This window comes from Amphimedon queenslandica, unplaced genomic scaffold, assembly GCF_000090795.2.
Source record: "Amphimedon queenslandica unplaced genomic scaffold, v1.1 AMPQUscaffold_13422, whole genome shotgun sequence".
In the NCBI taxonomy this organism is placed as follows: domain Eukaryota; kingdom Metazoa; phylum Porifera; class Demospongiae; order Haplosclerida; family Niphatidae; genus Amphimedon; species Amphimedon queenslandica.
The window spans coordinates 71,123-86,022 of NW_003546342.1; the positions used below are offsets into that span (position 1 = coordinate 71,123).

A 14,900-nucleotide genomic window follows, 5' to 3' on the forward strand; every position below is an offset into this window, starting at 1 on the left:
GTACAATGTAGAGTAGAATTTGCGTCACAAGTAGGATTTTCATTTTGTATTTTCGTTGGTCGTTCGGAATCCTACTTCATCTTGTTTTTTTAAATTTTTTTATGTTCTAGTACAGGGTCTTTGGCCAAATTTTGCCAAAATTGAAAAAGAGAGAATTCTCCATTTTTATAATTTTTCCTGATACATATACATGTTTTTATGTTGCATAGAAAGTTTGAGCTGATTCCGATTAAAATTGTATTTTTTACAAAATTTTAAAGTTGCTTCGGAACTGGGTAAAAGACTTTGTTATTATAGTACAGGGTCTTTGGCCAAATTTTGCCAAAATTGAAAAGGAGAGAATTTTCTATTTTTATATTTTTCTTGATATGTACATGTATTCCTGTTCTTATCTTGTGTAGAAAGTTTGAGCTAATTTTAATCAAAATTGGATTTTTACAAATTTTTTAAGTTGGTCAAAAATTGGGTAACAACCCTGTACAAAGTCTTGGCCAAATTTTACCAAAATTTAAAAGGAGAGAATTCTCTATTTTTATAATTTTTCCTGATACATATCTCTGTTTTTACTGATTTCGATCAAAATTGGATTTTTACAAATTTTTTAATTACAGGGTATTTGGCCACTTTTTGCCAAACTTTAAAAAGAGAGAATACTCTATTTTTATAATTTTTTTGGTACATACAGGTACATGTTATTATGTTGCCTAGAAAGGTTCAGCTGATTTTGATTAAAATTGATTTTTTAATGAATTTTTGAGTTGCTTCAAGATCAAACCAAAGACCATGTACTACATGTATAGTACAAAGTATTTTTCCAATACTGGCTAGGAAAGAATTCACCATTTTTAATGTTGTACATGTACATGTATTATACATACAAATGTATAGTCAACATTGTGTTTTAAATTCTATCATTATATTATTCTCTAGTCTTCATTCCTTGCAAGTCGTTTCTTCACAATAATTTCATAAATATAGTAATGGATCCATTAGTCTTGATGAGATGAGGAGTGGAATCAAATTATTAATAAAAGGGTCACAACTGGATACTTACATTTTAATTTCAAGTTTACAATGTTGATGGTAAGCAATTTGTACATTAACGTACAATTTGTGTTAACGTACATGTGCATGTACATGCACATGTATGCACCTCCATTGAACAGACAGCACCTAGTGCACCAATTACATTCCTTACTATATAAAATAGCTTCCACATTGAGGACACCTTTGTACAACAGACAAACTTTCTTGTACCATAGTGTTCATCTACACTGTACTATTGTATTATTAGAATTATTACTAGGTGATGGTGCTATTGACTATGATGAGTTGAACCAAGGCCTTGAAAGTTTATCAAATATTGATGAAGAAATTTTAGAGACAAACAAAATGCATTTTTACATGTAATACCAGGTAGGCAAACAAATAAATAAAATTATAAATAATTTATTTCTAGTTCTGCAAAAACTTTGTCGGGATAAAAAAATTTTGGAGAGATTTTGGCCTTCCTGGTTGTCATGTAAACATGTCAGAAATGATTGGTTGTATTTCATCTTCTTGTTTGTGTTCTTCAAAATTAATATTTTACTGTTTGTGGACGCAGCAATCAGATACAGAAAATCAAGTTAGTAATAATAATAATAATATTAATTAGAATAATAGTTTATTATACAAATGTATTGATGTCATTTACATGTGCTTGTACATGTACATGTACGTGTATTTGTGTATAATTATGTTCCCTCCCTCCCCTCTCTCTTTTTTAGCATTTAGCCAGAGATGCTGGTACTTGTCTCATCAAGTAGTTGTCCTTATACTAATGTATTGACACTCATTCGATCAGCAAGACTGTCTATTTGACAAATTAACTACATAAGATTGTGGGATATACTATTATCATACTATCTCTTCTAATCTCTTGTTATTTCATGGCACATTTTATAAAAATCAGTAAGTTATAGTATTAATTATGATCTGTGTCATGTTTTTGTTTTTTGAAAATTTCCTACAAAATTGCTCTCAATTTTTGTTACATTTTTTGATAAATATTGACATGTACTTAGTATACTATGTAGAAAATTTGAGCTGATTCTGACTTAAAATTTTTAAGTTTTGACTTTTTTAATAATAGGCAAATTTTAGAGGGAAAAGCAAAGTTTGTCAATTTTTCTCCTCTGTTTTGTTAAATTTATTTGCTCTCTAATTTTTATATTAAATTTATTTTAAAAGCTTGGTTTCCTTAAGGCTACATAGCCCATAGTTTTATCAAAAAATTGCTCCAAAATCACCTCAAATTTTTGTTACATTTTCTGATACATATTGATGTCCTTATGCTATATAAAAAATTAAACTAATTCTTGCTTTGACTTTTTGAGGTATGAGCAATTGAAGAAATACATTTCTATATACATGTACAATACATGCATGCACTGTGTAATCTTGACGTTCCTGTTTCCATTGATGGTAAGATCATGTTCTTTTCTGAAGGAAGATCCTGTAGCTATGGCAATGTACATAACATGTATGCTATAATGGTGTAGTTATATAAGTGGTGGGAGGAGCTCATGTCTACTGGCATAAATTTTGATTTTGGCTGTTATGTTAACCCTTGTTACTTGAGTATCAAACCCAGTGTTTTTGACATACTAAATTACTTTTTGCTCACAACATCTATTAATTGACTAATGAACCTACATGTACCTACCTAAACTACCTTAAATAGCCCTATTGGATCAGATGAGTTTGTTTATGAATATGTGCATGACACAACCAAATGTATTCTCTTTGTCCCAGCTTGTCTTGGTGGTCTTGGTTTTAGTAATCTCATAATGTCAATTCAGCAATATAGTGATTACATCTTTATCCTCGCAGCCTCATGTTAATGCCATCATTGATTGACCATCTTATAACTGTCTCGATCGTTATTTCTGGTACGGTATCACTTCATCAAAGAGTTGTGTGAATCAGAGTCACAAATAAAACTTAGATGCTATTACAAGACTCCATTATACTTCCCTACTAAACTACTATATTGTCTATAGGCAGCTATAGTGAGTCTGCTGCTCTTCCTAGCTCAATCATATCAAAGAGCTGGTTTTGTCTTTCACTTTATAAAGGTGCATTTTGAAATGCATTATATACCAGTATGGTTGGACTCCCCCTCATACTCTCAACTATACACGTGCACTGTAGTGGCTTTTCATCCCTGAGACATAATGAACCTACTGCTGATCTTGGTTTGTTTTCAGGTTTGTTCTGAAAAATGGTTCCGAAGTCACCATAATTATGTTTTGTTGAATTCTGATGCACATTGAATTTGGTAATTTGAAACTGAGGCAATTTCTGAAAATTGGTTTGAAAATCTTCAATTATTGTATCTTTGACCTATTGCCACTGCAGTTAGTAACTTAGCACTGATCAATGTTGTACATGTACATGTAACAAGTTCCCTAAGGTCTGGTTTATTATTAATATGTTGTAGGGTCTTGTTGGATACTTTGTCATTGGGTTTGAGGTTCCCTCTTATCCTGTGTACTTGAGTACTAGTCCTCAAGATACACCCACTCACTGGCATCAGAGGATATTCTTCCTCAATGAACCCATACAAGTTCAAACAGGTGGGTCTGGTTTAAGACTAATGTACTCATTACTATCTATACTTATTAATTGGGTGAAGGACAAGTCAGTATATCAAATACTGTCTGTCTGTTTGTATGTGCATGTACATGTACATCACTTTATACATTATTATTAGGTGTTTATTATGTGGTAGTATCACTTGCTATAAGAACAAGGATTGTTCAAGATCACTTGATATCAAGATACAGATTATGTTATTTCCACTCTCAAAAGAATCCCAAGTATTAATGATACCAGAACTTGTACTGTACACACTATCATCATGTGTTACTGTTTGTACTTTGTTGTCATCAGTAGAATTAAATTATATGCCATCATTGCTAAACTTTTCTTCGTTATTAAATAATTTTCTTGTGAATTGACAAAATTTTAGAAGTATTCAAAATAAAAAAAGCCAATCAAATTATTATTAAGCATCAATAGCTTCAACCCAGTCCTGGTGCAGGGCTGTTGCTGCATAAGCAAAACTGCCACCAACTGCAATGAATGAGCTTAGGAACTTTTGACAGTGCTCCTGCACTTGAGGTAACTTTTGTTGAAAATTAAGACCAGCCTTGAACTCATCGATATATTTCTCTATTGAAGAATTCACTCTGACAGCATTATTGACCAAACGAAGAGCAAATAATTTATTGGTAAGATCAGGGAAAACTTCCATTGGTAGATTTCATTCCCCTTTAATGTTTTACCGTATAGCAGAAAATTTTCGTGGCCCAAAAATTTCGCGGATCCTTTCAAAAATCAATTTCATGGCTTTAATTTTCATGGTTTTTTACTTTTTGGCCATCTTGAACCGTATTAAATCAATTTTCGCAGATTTTATTTTCGTAGATTTTGAAAAAACGCAAAATCCACAAAAATTTTCCACTATATGATACATCCTTCTAGTATTGTTCCCTAGCTTTTAAATTTATGTACACCAAACTAGTAGATATAATATCATGGTTTAATTATGGTTATTAGTATTAACTGCATGCGGGGTGGTCTAAGTGATGAACTGGTTGGTTCATTAGTTGAGGTGGTTGCCCAGGCTACCCCCAACCACCATGGGCAGAACTATGGTAGTAAAGAACAGGGATTTTTAAAATTACTTGATATCAAGATACAGATGATTCTCAAAAGAAGTCCAAGTATTAATACCAGAACTAGTCTCGCCACATAATACACACTATCATAATCTTGTGTTACTATTTGTACTATGTTTATTGTCAGTAGAATTGAAGCATAATACTAGCAGTAATATTGCTAAACTCTTCTTCATTAAATTTTTTTGTGAATTACCAAAATTAAAAAAAAATTAAAATATTCAAAATAAGCAATAATAAAATAAAAAGCCAATCAAAATCATTAAGTATTAATATTAATATTAAAATCAAGTCCCAGTTCACTAACAGCTTCAATCCAGTCCTCACCTAAAGCTATTGCTGCATCAGCATAACTGCCTCTTACAGCAATGAATGAGTCTAAGAACTTTTGACAGTGTTCCTGCACTTGAGGTAACTTCCTCTTGAAATTAAGACTAGCCTTGAACTCTGTAATGAACTTTTCCATGCTACAAGTCTCTCTGACTTCATCACTAATAAGATGAGCTGCATATAACTGACTGGCAAGATCTGAGAGAGATGTCTTAAGAGAATTGAGATCAGCATAATGAGATACAAGAACATCATCAATCACTTTCTTTACTTTATTGACATCAGCAGGAGCTGATGGACCTAATAGAGGTCAAAGGTCAGTATATACACATAGTATTATCACTTACTAGCTCCTTCAGTGGATGATACTGACGTTGATTCATGTACTACAATAGAGGAGATAGGATCTGTGAAAGAAGATAATTAAATTAATTCTAATGTAATTATCATTGACTTACTCATTGATAGAGGAGGAGCAGGAGGTGATTTGTTGATGTAGACAATTTTTGAAGGATCTATCCCAGTTAATTCAATGGGGCAATGAAGTGGCTTTTTAGCAACACCAGTTTCAGCATACACTGATATATGGATACTGGAACACATAGGATTGTCTATAAACTTGTCCACTACATATTGATGTATCTATAATAATAGGTAACAGTCATACTGTGTATTATACACATGTAAACTGTACATACTTGCATTGGGGATTGGTCAGGATGTACAGTCCATCCTGATTCAAGTGATGGAGTATCTTGTAGACACAACTGAAGGATACCATCAGGTTGATTGTATTTGAATGAAACAATTGGACCATCTTTTTCAGCTTTAGGATGCTCATTCCTTAAATACTAAAATTCCAATAAATGACATTCTTCATAATTACATTACATACTTGCTGAAGGACTTCTAAATCTCTAACAACAGAAAATGTAGTCATCCATTGATTAACTTTCTTCTCTTCATGATACATCATTCCAGTGTACAGTAGAGTGACTCCTGTATTACAATTATAAATTAAAGCATAATAACTGTGACATATACCTTTGTCTTCATTTGGTTTTTGTTTTACTTCATCTTCAGTTGATTCATTGCTAACATTAGATGCACCTAATAATACAAAACCTCATTATGAATGTACTTAATAAATTATACAATGAATACATACTAGAAGTAGACATAACTTCTTGTACTTTTTGATTAGAGTCATCAGTTACTGATTCTATGAAAATGAAACTTAATACAACACAATTACATTCACACATACCTTGAGATAGTCCAGTATTTATTGGTGAGGCAGTTCTCTCACTAGTCTCCCTTGCTCCATTACTACTATCATTATGTGTGTCATCAGTTGATCCTATTATTGTACATTATTGATAATAAAACACTATTTCCATCATACATGTACCTTCAGGTGGTGTCTCATAACCTTCCTCACTCTCACTGTCACTAGGTGTGTCTCCATTACTCATCTCAGCTACAATACCCATACAACAGAACTGCTCACGCTTTATTGATCCGTATCTTTCCCCAACTCTAAAAGATCCTCCTTCAACTATACTGAACTGGTAAGGAGACTTCAGTGGAGCTCTCACAAACTTGAGACAACCAGTCTGACTAGTGTTCCTTAGATCCACACAATGTTGTAGCTCTATTATCAGTGGTTTTAATAGTGCCTTAGATACTGATATTGCATATACTGCGCTCACTAGCACAGTACCTTTGGGTACCTTGAAATTACCACCAGCTAGTGCAGTAACAGCTACTTCAGTATCCTTGGACACTGCTCCTTGAGGACACTCTAATCTGAATCCATATTTCTCCCACTGGAGTGAGTGAGGCCTGTCTCCTTGTAGGATAAAGAGCTTCTGTCCAGCTATAATGACACTAGAGTCTAGTGAATCTGAAACAATACAGACACATCATATCTAATACCAGTATTGTATAGTATACACACAATCATTCACATGTGTACATGTACATGTGTATAATTTACCCATTGAAGGGATCAGGTAATTAAATTGTAGTCCAATGGAACTAGTCTCTTTGATAGGTTGCTTGAGGACCCTCTCTTGTCTTTCCTTCACTAGTTTGGCTATGTACAACTCCTTTTCTTTAAGGTCTATAAATTAATAGAATATTAATAATAATCATTGATTGATGATGATACACTAACCAGTAATGATCTGTTTCTCATTCTGTGATTGCTCCTCTACTTGTGATGTCAGTTTGGCTACAACTTTGTTACTTTGAGAAATATCAGTTTTGAGATTTGGATTGTTGTCTACACAATAAACATATTCTCTCATTAAACACCATAAAGCGGAAAATTTTCGTGGATTTCGCATTTCTTAAAAATTCACAAAAATAAAATCCGTGAAAATCAATTTAATATGGTTAAGATGGCCGAAATTAGAAAACCACAAATTACAATTTCAAAAACCACAAAATTTTTTGAGCCACAAAAATTTCCTGCTATACGGTACATGCTGTGTGTATAGTTAAATAACCAATAACGATCTGCTTCTCCTTGAGATATTGCTCTTCCTTTTCCTCCATATCAGCTACTTTGAGTTTAAGTTTCTCATAATCTTCTACATTAATAGAATATTCTCTCATCTAATATTATGTACTGATGATACACTAACCAGTAATAATCTGCTTCTTCTCTTCATTATCAGCAACTTTAGCTTTAAGCTTCTCATTATCTTTTAATATTAATAAAAATACAAAAGTAGAAAAAATGATTCTTTTTGCTTATAAACAAATTTGCACTGCATGTACAGTGGCCCACAAATACATGTACTATGATTACTGCTAATGATACCATATATGGTAAGCAGAGCTCACTCTAGATGAATCTCATTATTTGTAATGATGGACAATTTGATCTACATGCATATTGAGTACAGGATACTTTTTCCATACTCAACATTGTGTAATCCACTAGTACTATAATGTAAAGAATGTACACATAAACAACAGTACAACACAATAGTACCTAATTCAAGAGTTGATTTATCCTTTTCTGCTTGCTCAAGGAGAGTGGTAGCATCATCAAGTTGCTGAGTAAGTGTTGCCTTTTCTTGAAGAAGTTGTTGCTGCTCTTTGTCTCGATCTTGCTGTATTTGCTCCTTCTCTTTTATTTCTCTTTGAAGCTGTTCCTCATAGAATTCTCTTTCCCTTTCTTGTAGGTGCCCCCTGAGTAATTGAACCTCTTCGCTTAATCCTAAATTCTCCAGTATCCTTCTTCTTAGTTGATCTTGATACTGGTCCAGAGGTATTACACTAGTAGACCAATCATCATCACTAGTATATCCTATACAGTAACAAAATAGTAGAGAATAAGAAATACACAAATTAACTACAGCTAGTTACTATGGTAATCTTATTACATGTTTAATGTGTGACCTATGTCAATTTATACAGTTAGCCACATGAACATATTATTCTATTAGATTTACACTGTAATTTCAATATAGAATGAATTTGTGATGATTAGAAATATACAGTGTGTCAAATGCTAGGTCTCACTAAAATATTAAACATAAGATATTCTTGGTTTATTGTATTTACTTAATTTATTGTATTATCATTAATAATATCATTACACATTGCATCTACTACTGTCTACATGTACTTACTGAGTTCAATAACTGCTGTATCAGTGTATTGTGTAAATCCTCCAAACTCAATTATCCAGTTAGTCGATGGGGTTACACTCCACACTGAGAGAGAATGATCGTATCTGTTAGTGACATTGTCTGGTAGATTTATCTATAAAAATTTAAATGATAATAATTAATTTGTGAGACATATTAAAAATTTATAAACACAATAACTAACAGTTTTATAGTTTGCACAGTGTGTTTTGTGTAACACAAAGTTGACATAATAAAATTAATAATACACAATATAATAATAGACAAGTATACACAACTAAGTGTGGTATTGTAACAGTAGCTGAATGGTGAGGGTTTGGTTTGTGGTCAAATGAATGGGCATTGTATTTGAATGGAGTCTTATTAGCAGATCTTGATGGTTTCTGGTGTGAATGGTTGCTGTGATCTTCTTTCTTAGAGCTACGGCAGACCTTTGCCAGATGAACTTTCTTACCACAGCTGCGACAGTTAACATCTTTAAAATGACAATGGGTAGCATAGTGCCTACCACCGCATCTGTAGCATTCAATTTCTTTCAGTGTCTTGTGTTGCTCTCTTTGATGTTTCATTTGATTTACTGGAGCTGATGAGAGCTGCTTTGACAAATCTTGTGCATTTTGTGATGCCAGTTCCATGGTCTGTGCCGTCTTGATTGCTAGCTCATAAGTTAGCCTATCTTGTAGCAAGCAGGTTAAAATTCTCAAATTGTTAACACCACACACAAATCTATCACAAATCATGTCATTTAAGGAGTCCCCAAACTCACAATGCTCACCAATTGCACAAAGTGCTGCCACATAGTCTGCTACTGACTCCTGCTGATGTCTGACTCTTGTGTGAAAAGTGTATCTCTGCACAATGCTAGAGGGTTTGGGACTGTAATGCTCCCCCAGTTTAGTCTTTACTTCATCAAATGAGGCATTGAGTGGGGTTTGAGGTTGAAGTAGTCCCCTTAGGAGTTGATAAGTAGGTGCCCCGCACACAGTAAGGAACACTGCTTTTATCTTGTCCTCTTCTGTGATGCCATTTGCTAGAAAGTAGAACTGTAAGCCTTCCATGTAAGTAGTCCAGGTTTCTTTTGCTGGATCAAATGCAGACATCTTCCCATGAGTTGCCATGACCATTTACCTTGCTGCCAGTGTAATATTGGGCACCGGGAATTAAATTGAATAGCAACCAGTAGTTGAAGTGAAACACAATGAGCGTATGAAAGAACAGCATGCATGTCTCAGTAATGTGAGAATGGCAAACTCGCTAGGTTCAAAGAGGACTTTAAATGAGAATGAAAATAATGAAGTAGAAGGAAGAAGACATAAATGAACGAACAAATAAACAACAAATACAGTAAAAGCATGCACTTATACTAAAAATCATAATTCATCATATGATGTCATATTGACAGTCTGCCTATAAATAGAAATAGTAATGGCCACAATAAGGATAATACAAGTAACAATAAGAATAATAATAACAATGATAATAATAAAAATAACAATAATAATACCTACATATATACATAACATATGTACAACAACAATGAATACATAGTAATAATAATAATAAACTGTGTGGACAGAATGACAGAATGACAACCCAACTGCTTAGTACCCGCCTACGCGAGTCCAATAACAGAATATTGTAGTTACGTGTACATGTACATGAATGCATAAATGTCAAAGCACCATTATCACAGTTATTATATCATGTGAGTCCTCAATTAAGAACTTACTAAGTGTCTGCATGTACACACATACACATACACATACTAATGACACACTAACACACATACATGTACATCTATACATGCATAGATATAGGTACCATAGATTGGGAAATTTTTGTTGTTAAAGTCTTTTTGTCGTTGAAGTGACCCAAAAAATTTTGATGCACAAAAATATTTTCTACACCAAATAATAAGATTACTGAAATTATTTTAAACATGCAGCAGCGCTTTTCAATAAGCTCAAGAGGCTCCTAGTCATCCAAAATTTTTTGTGTTAAAAAAATTATGGATGGGTCACCAACAAAAATTAAACACCTTTTAACAAGAAAATGTCCCAACTTACAGTGCATGTATACACATGTTAGTACACGCATACACATAAATTATGCACACATACACACAACACAGACAGAAAAATGTACATGTATATGTATACATACACATTTTTAGGTAAACAAAACACGAAGACACAAACACACAATCACACTAAAAACAGACTGACACACACACACATACTGAATACCAGCATTATTCATCAGTAGTTTTCACTCAGTATCATAATATGTACATGTACATTACAAACCTCATGAGTTACAAATTTAGTTAATCACATTATGTTTTTTTTATCAAGCATTGTAATATAATACTTACCACTTCTTTCCATTTTCTTTTGTTAATGTCCAGTAACCATACATCATTGGCATCATATCCACCCACCACTAGTAAGTGTGGTCCTGAACTAGTTGTAATCAGTACACTGGAATGACCCCATCTTCCCTTAGGCCATTGTACTGATCCTCCAGGATTTGGTACTTCTAATATATCCTGAGAAAATAATAAAAAAAGTTACTATTAATTATTGTAGGTTTGTGCATCAGGACTGGTGACAAATAATCTAAATTGCATTTTATTGACTGCAATTTGCTTGCACTTGTGAAGCCATGCCACTGCAGTTTTGATAGAATACAATTCTTTTGTATGCAATTTAATTGGAAACCCTCAATCTACAGTATTAACTCACCACTGATGTCTTAGCGAAACTTATCATATACAGTTTATTACTCCTTCCATTAATAGTAGAGCCTCCGAACATTACCGCAGTGTTATTAGTAACTGGTGTTAGAGTGAAGTCCTCAATAGGAGGTGGTCTGTCTCCAGTAACAACAGGAGATATCCATTGATCTAATAATAATGTACAAACATTCATGTACACTTAATTACTTACCACATACACACACATACATTATACACATTCATTATATATACAACATACTGTACATTACATGTGTGTTTGTACATTATTGGCCAAAGTCTTTAATGATGAAGTAACTATTACACACACCACACCTGTACACATGAAGGAGAGGTGCAGGGGTGCCCTTATTTGAAGATTACTGGTACATGTCAGTTACATGTATGATTGTTAATGAATAATGATACAAAAACTGATGGAACATTGTATGTGGGTAATTTGTGACTTGTGATACAGAACCTCATTAAAAATGATAATAAATAACATGACCTACACACACACTCTCATGTCACATTAGTTTCTGTATAGATACATGTACATATACAAACATTACACACACACAGATACATGATAATACTCATACACACATAACATGCACATTATAGATACACGTCACATACACACGTCATACATTCATAAATTCTCACATACATTATATGCACTACCATACACTAGACACATCATATTTAGCAGGTAATTTTTGTGGTGCTTTATTTTGGTGGTTTTTGGACTTATCACAAAATTTAAAACCACAATATCATTGAAGAGCCTTTCCCTTAAGCTGGGTTCAGAATATTTGTGTTGTGACCGGAAGTGCCATATAACACAATGGGTAAATGCAAGAATATAACTCTGCTCTGGCACTTCCGGTCGCAACACAAATATTCTGAATCCAGCTTTAGAGACTGTCAACCACAAAATTAAAACCATAAATTGCTCCACTGGAAGTGAACTACAAAATATTAGACCCACGGGGGTAATGTATGCATTAATACACACACACACTACTTATAGACACATGTCACCATCACACACAAACACATGACACACTACACAACCAAATGTTATCATGCCTGAATCAGCACTTTTGCCCCAAAATAATGGACCAAGTCTGATATCCTATACTGGTACAGCCCCGACACATTATTTTATCAATCATGCCTGATATTCTGGCATGGATCAGTACAAATTTTATCATGATTGTATCATAGCTGATTTTTGCAGTTGCATCATGACTGATTACACGAAAACCATGATTCATGACTGATATCAGTATGATTCAGATTGATACAGTCCTGATCTAAGGTGATAACAATTGGTTGTGTAACAAACACACTTAATTATTAACAATCTGTTTTATGTACATTAACATAAATTATTCAGTTTGAAATACTAATAAACTATTGTGTATCAATGATGAAAATTACTGACCTGATAAAATCCTGTAATAATGTATCTCATTACATCTACCATCAGCTGAATACTGAGCATCAGGTTGCTTTGGAGTATTGAATTTGATAGAAGATGATCGAATTCCCCCAATTATAGTAAGATAGTTTTCACCGTCAAAATGAGCTGATATCATACAAGAGTAGGTCTTCTTCATTGGGCCACGATCAGAACTAGAAGGAGAGAGCTCCCTCCAGTTGAATGAATCCACATTAAAGCAATGTAAGCTATTACGATAGCTACTAGCCCTATTACCACCAAAGAAATAGATGTTGTTTCCAATAGCAGCAGATGAATATCCACTGGCACGTAGTGGAGGGTTGCCATTTGTTGGTCTACCCTCCCATGAACCAGTTGGTAAGTGATACAGGTCCATTGATGATGTCATTGATTTATCCATATCACCGTCAAGTTCTCCAGACAGAAACCCACCCCACATGTATAAGTAGTCTCCTACCTTTACTGTGAAGAGTCCACTTCTCTCCACTGGTTGATAGCCTATAGTAGAGAACAAGAGGTACTTCTATAACATAATAATAATGATGATGATGATAATAATAATAATAATAATAATAATAATAATAATAATAATAATAATAACTTCCCAGTGACACAAATAAGAGATTAAAAATTTGAGGACAATTTAGAGATAGGTCTCAGTTGAACATGCGGAAATAGGCTTTACAAACAGATTAACACATAAAGTGTAACACTAAAATACTAAATATTAATTTTGTTAAGAGATATTTCAGTAGGAGGATTTAACATACATAAATCACATGGACATAGTGATTAAAAGGTGCATGCATGATTAGAGCTAAAAAATGATTGGAATACAGACCAGAAGTGATGTCTTATGATGACCATGCAGTGCTGCATTGGTATAAATAGTGAGTCCTGGATGATAAGTAAGGAGTTTAATGGTCATTATCAGTGGGAGGAGATTAAAAGACCTAAGTCTCACTGGTAAAGTCATTAAATATGAACTTGGTCACCCTTCTTTGTACTTTCCGCTCAAGGACTATTTACTTTAGGGTGGGTATTAATTGCACTCTTAAATTTTAGCGTTTTCAAGGGGGCTCTGGTTTAGCAAAATATAATATTAGCAAAAATAGGAAGAAAATCAATGGTAAAACTCCCATTCAATAGCATAAGCCCAAGGCTGCAGAACACTTAACAGGATCACACTATCTAGAGTTATCTTGTTACAGATCTATGCCTATCTTTTGTGCTTGTTTACATAATAACTATTAAATTAGCTTTTCCACTATACAGCATTGTGATCAACCACATCAAAGGTACTGGCAACAAAGCTGCCCACCTTTAGGCATATTATTAATAAGGTAAGGCCTCCAGATTACAGAACAAAAGAGTATTGGATATAGTGATGAGAGTAAGCCTGAGAATATTAGGCTGGCATTTTTTTGAGCATAATAGAGTCTCAAGAGCACAAAGAATAATGCTGGCACAGCAACCTATTTTATCATGTACATGCTCTTTTTTAAAGAACTATTTGCCTTGGTGACTGTGAAAATAAGTTTATATTAAGCAAATCCTTGGTCCATGAAGGAAAAGTATGATAACCAATGCTTTTTAAATTCTTTTTGACAGTGAATTATGTAAGGTAGGGCGGGGCTATTTGGAACAAAATTCAATAATTTGGCTCAAATTTCGTAACAGAAGATATTGGAGGCTCAGTTTTTTTACATATCATAGAGCTGACACTAGCTAACAATTCTGTGTTAAAGTTTTTTATTTGCAAAGCTGTTACGCTTGTTTTGCTAATCAAAATCTGAACATAACCAATTTTTCACTGGTGGGGCTATTTGAAACAGATGCAAAAAATTGTTATAACAATCACATACAACGTTTTTAGCAATATTTACAAGACCAGTGTCCTTTAGGAACTACACGTAGTCCTATACAATGACAATGAAACCAACGGTCACATGTGTCACAACCCATCCAACATC

The 14,900-nt window shown here is 33.6% G+C and overlaps 2 protein-coding genes and 1 long non-coding RNA gene across 4 annotated transcripts in view; 1 reads left to right on the plus strand and 2 right to left on the minus strand.

Annotated features, from left to right (window-relative positions):
- LOC109581746 (uncharacterized) overlaps positions 1-3,971 on the plus strand; it is a 7,137-nt gene extending 3,166 nt beyond the window's left edge. The window contains exons 2-7 of the long non-coding RNA XR_002184754.1: positions 931-1,083; positions 1,307-1,416; positions 1,460-1,627; positions 1,770-1,953; positions 3,485-3,620; positions 3,758-3,971. This is a non-coding gene — a long non-coding RNA (uncharacterized LOC109581746). The remainder of the gene's footprint in view (positions 1-930; positions 1,084-1,306; positions 1,417-1,459; positions 1,628-1,769; positions 1,954-3,484; positions 3,621-3,757) is intronic.
- Positions 3,972-4,981: 1,010 nt separating this feature from the next.
- On the minus strand, positions 4,982-7,091 carry LOC109581740 (uncharacterized). Of its 2 annotated transcripts, none has more exons than XM_019996102.1 (10): positions 7,057-7,091; positions 6,469-6,963; positions 6,325-6,417; positions 6,226-6,279; positions 6,102-6,167; positions 5,953-6,056; positions 5,756-5,908; positions 5,516-5,699; positions 5,405-5,464; positions 4,982-5,357 (listed from the first exon to the last, which is right to left on the minus strand). In XM_019996102.1, exons 1-10 carry the CDS (start codon positions 7,058-7,060, stop codon positions 4,990-4,992), a joined length of 1,581 nt encoding a protein of 526 aa, XP_019851661.1. In that variant the 5' UTR covers positions 7,061-7,091; the 3' UTR covers positions 4,982-4,989. The 2 variants fall into 2 exon arrangements, with proteins under 2 accessions (XP_019851661.1, XP_019851660.1); XM_019996101.1 differs by having other exon boundaries at positions 6,102-6,182.
- A 5,810-nt stretch (positions 7,092-12,901) lies between these two features.
- The window catches only part of LOC109581725 (kelch domain-containing protein 2-like), a 3,532-nt gene continuing 1,533 nt past the window's right edge, over positions 12,902-14,900 (minus strand). Inside the window, exon 2 of the mRNA XM_019996088.1 lies at positions 12,902-13,425. Within this exon, the coding sequence (XP_019851647.1) occupies positions 12,902-13,425 (524 nt within the window). The remainder of the gene's footprint in view (positions 13,426-14,900) is intronic.

What these genes read in the sequence shown, in the direction of transcription:
- LOC109581740 (XM_019996101.1), bottom strand. An exon ending in AAATACTGGACTATCTCAAG is followed by an intron (nt 6,280 to 6,324) that starts GTATGTGTGAAT and finishes TCATTTTCATAG; the next exon opens with AATCAGTAACTGATGACTCT. An exon ending in AGAAGTTATGTCTACTTCTA is followed by an intron (nt 6,183 to 6,225) that starts GTATGTATTCAT and finishes ATTCATAATGAG; the next exon opens with GTTTTGTATTATTAGGTGCA.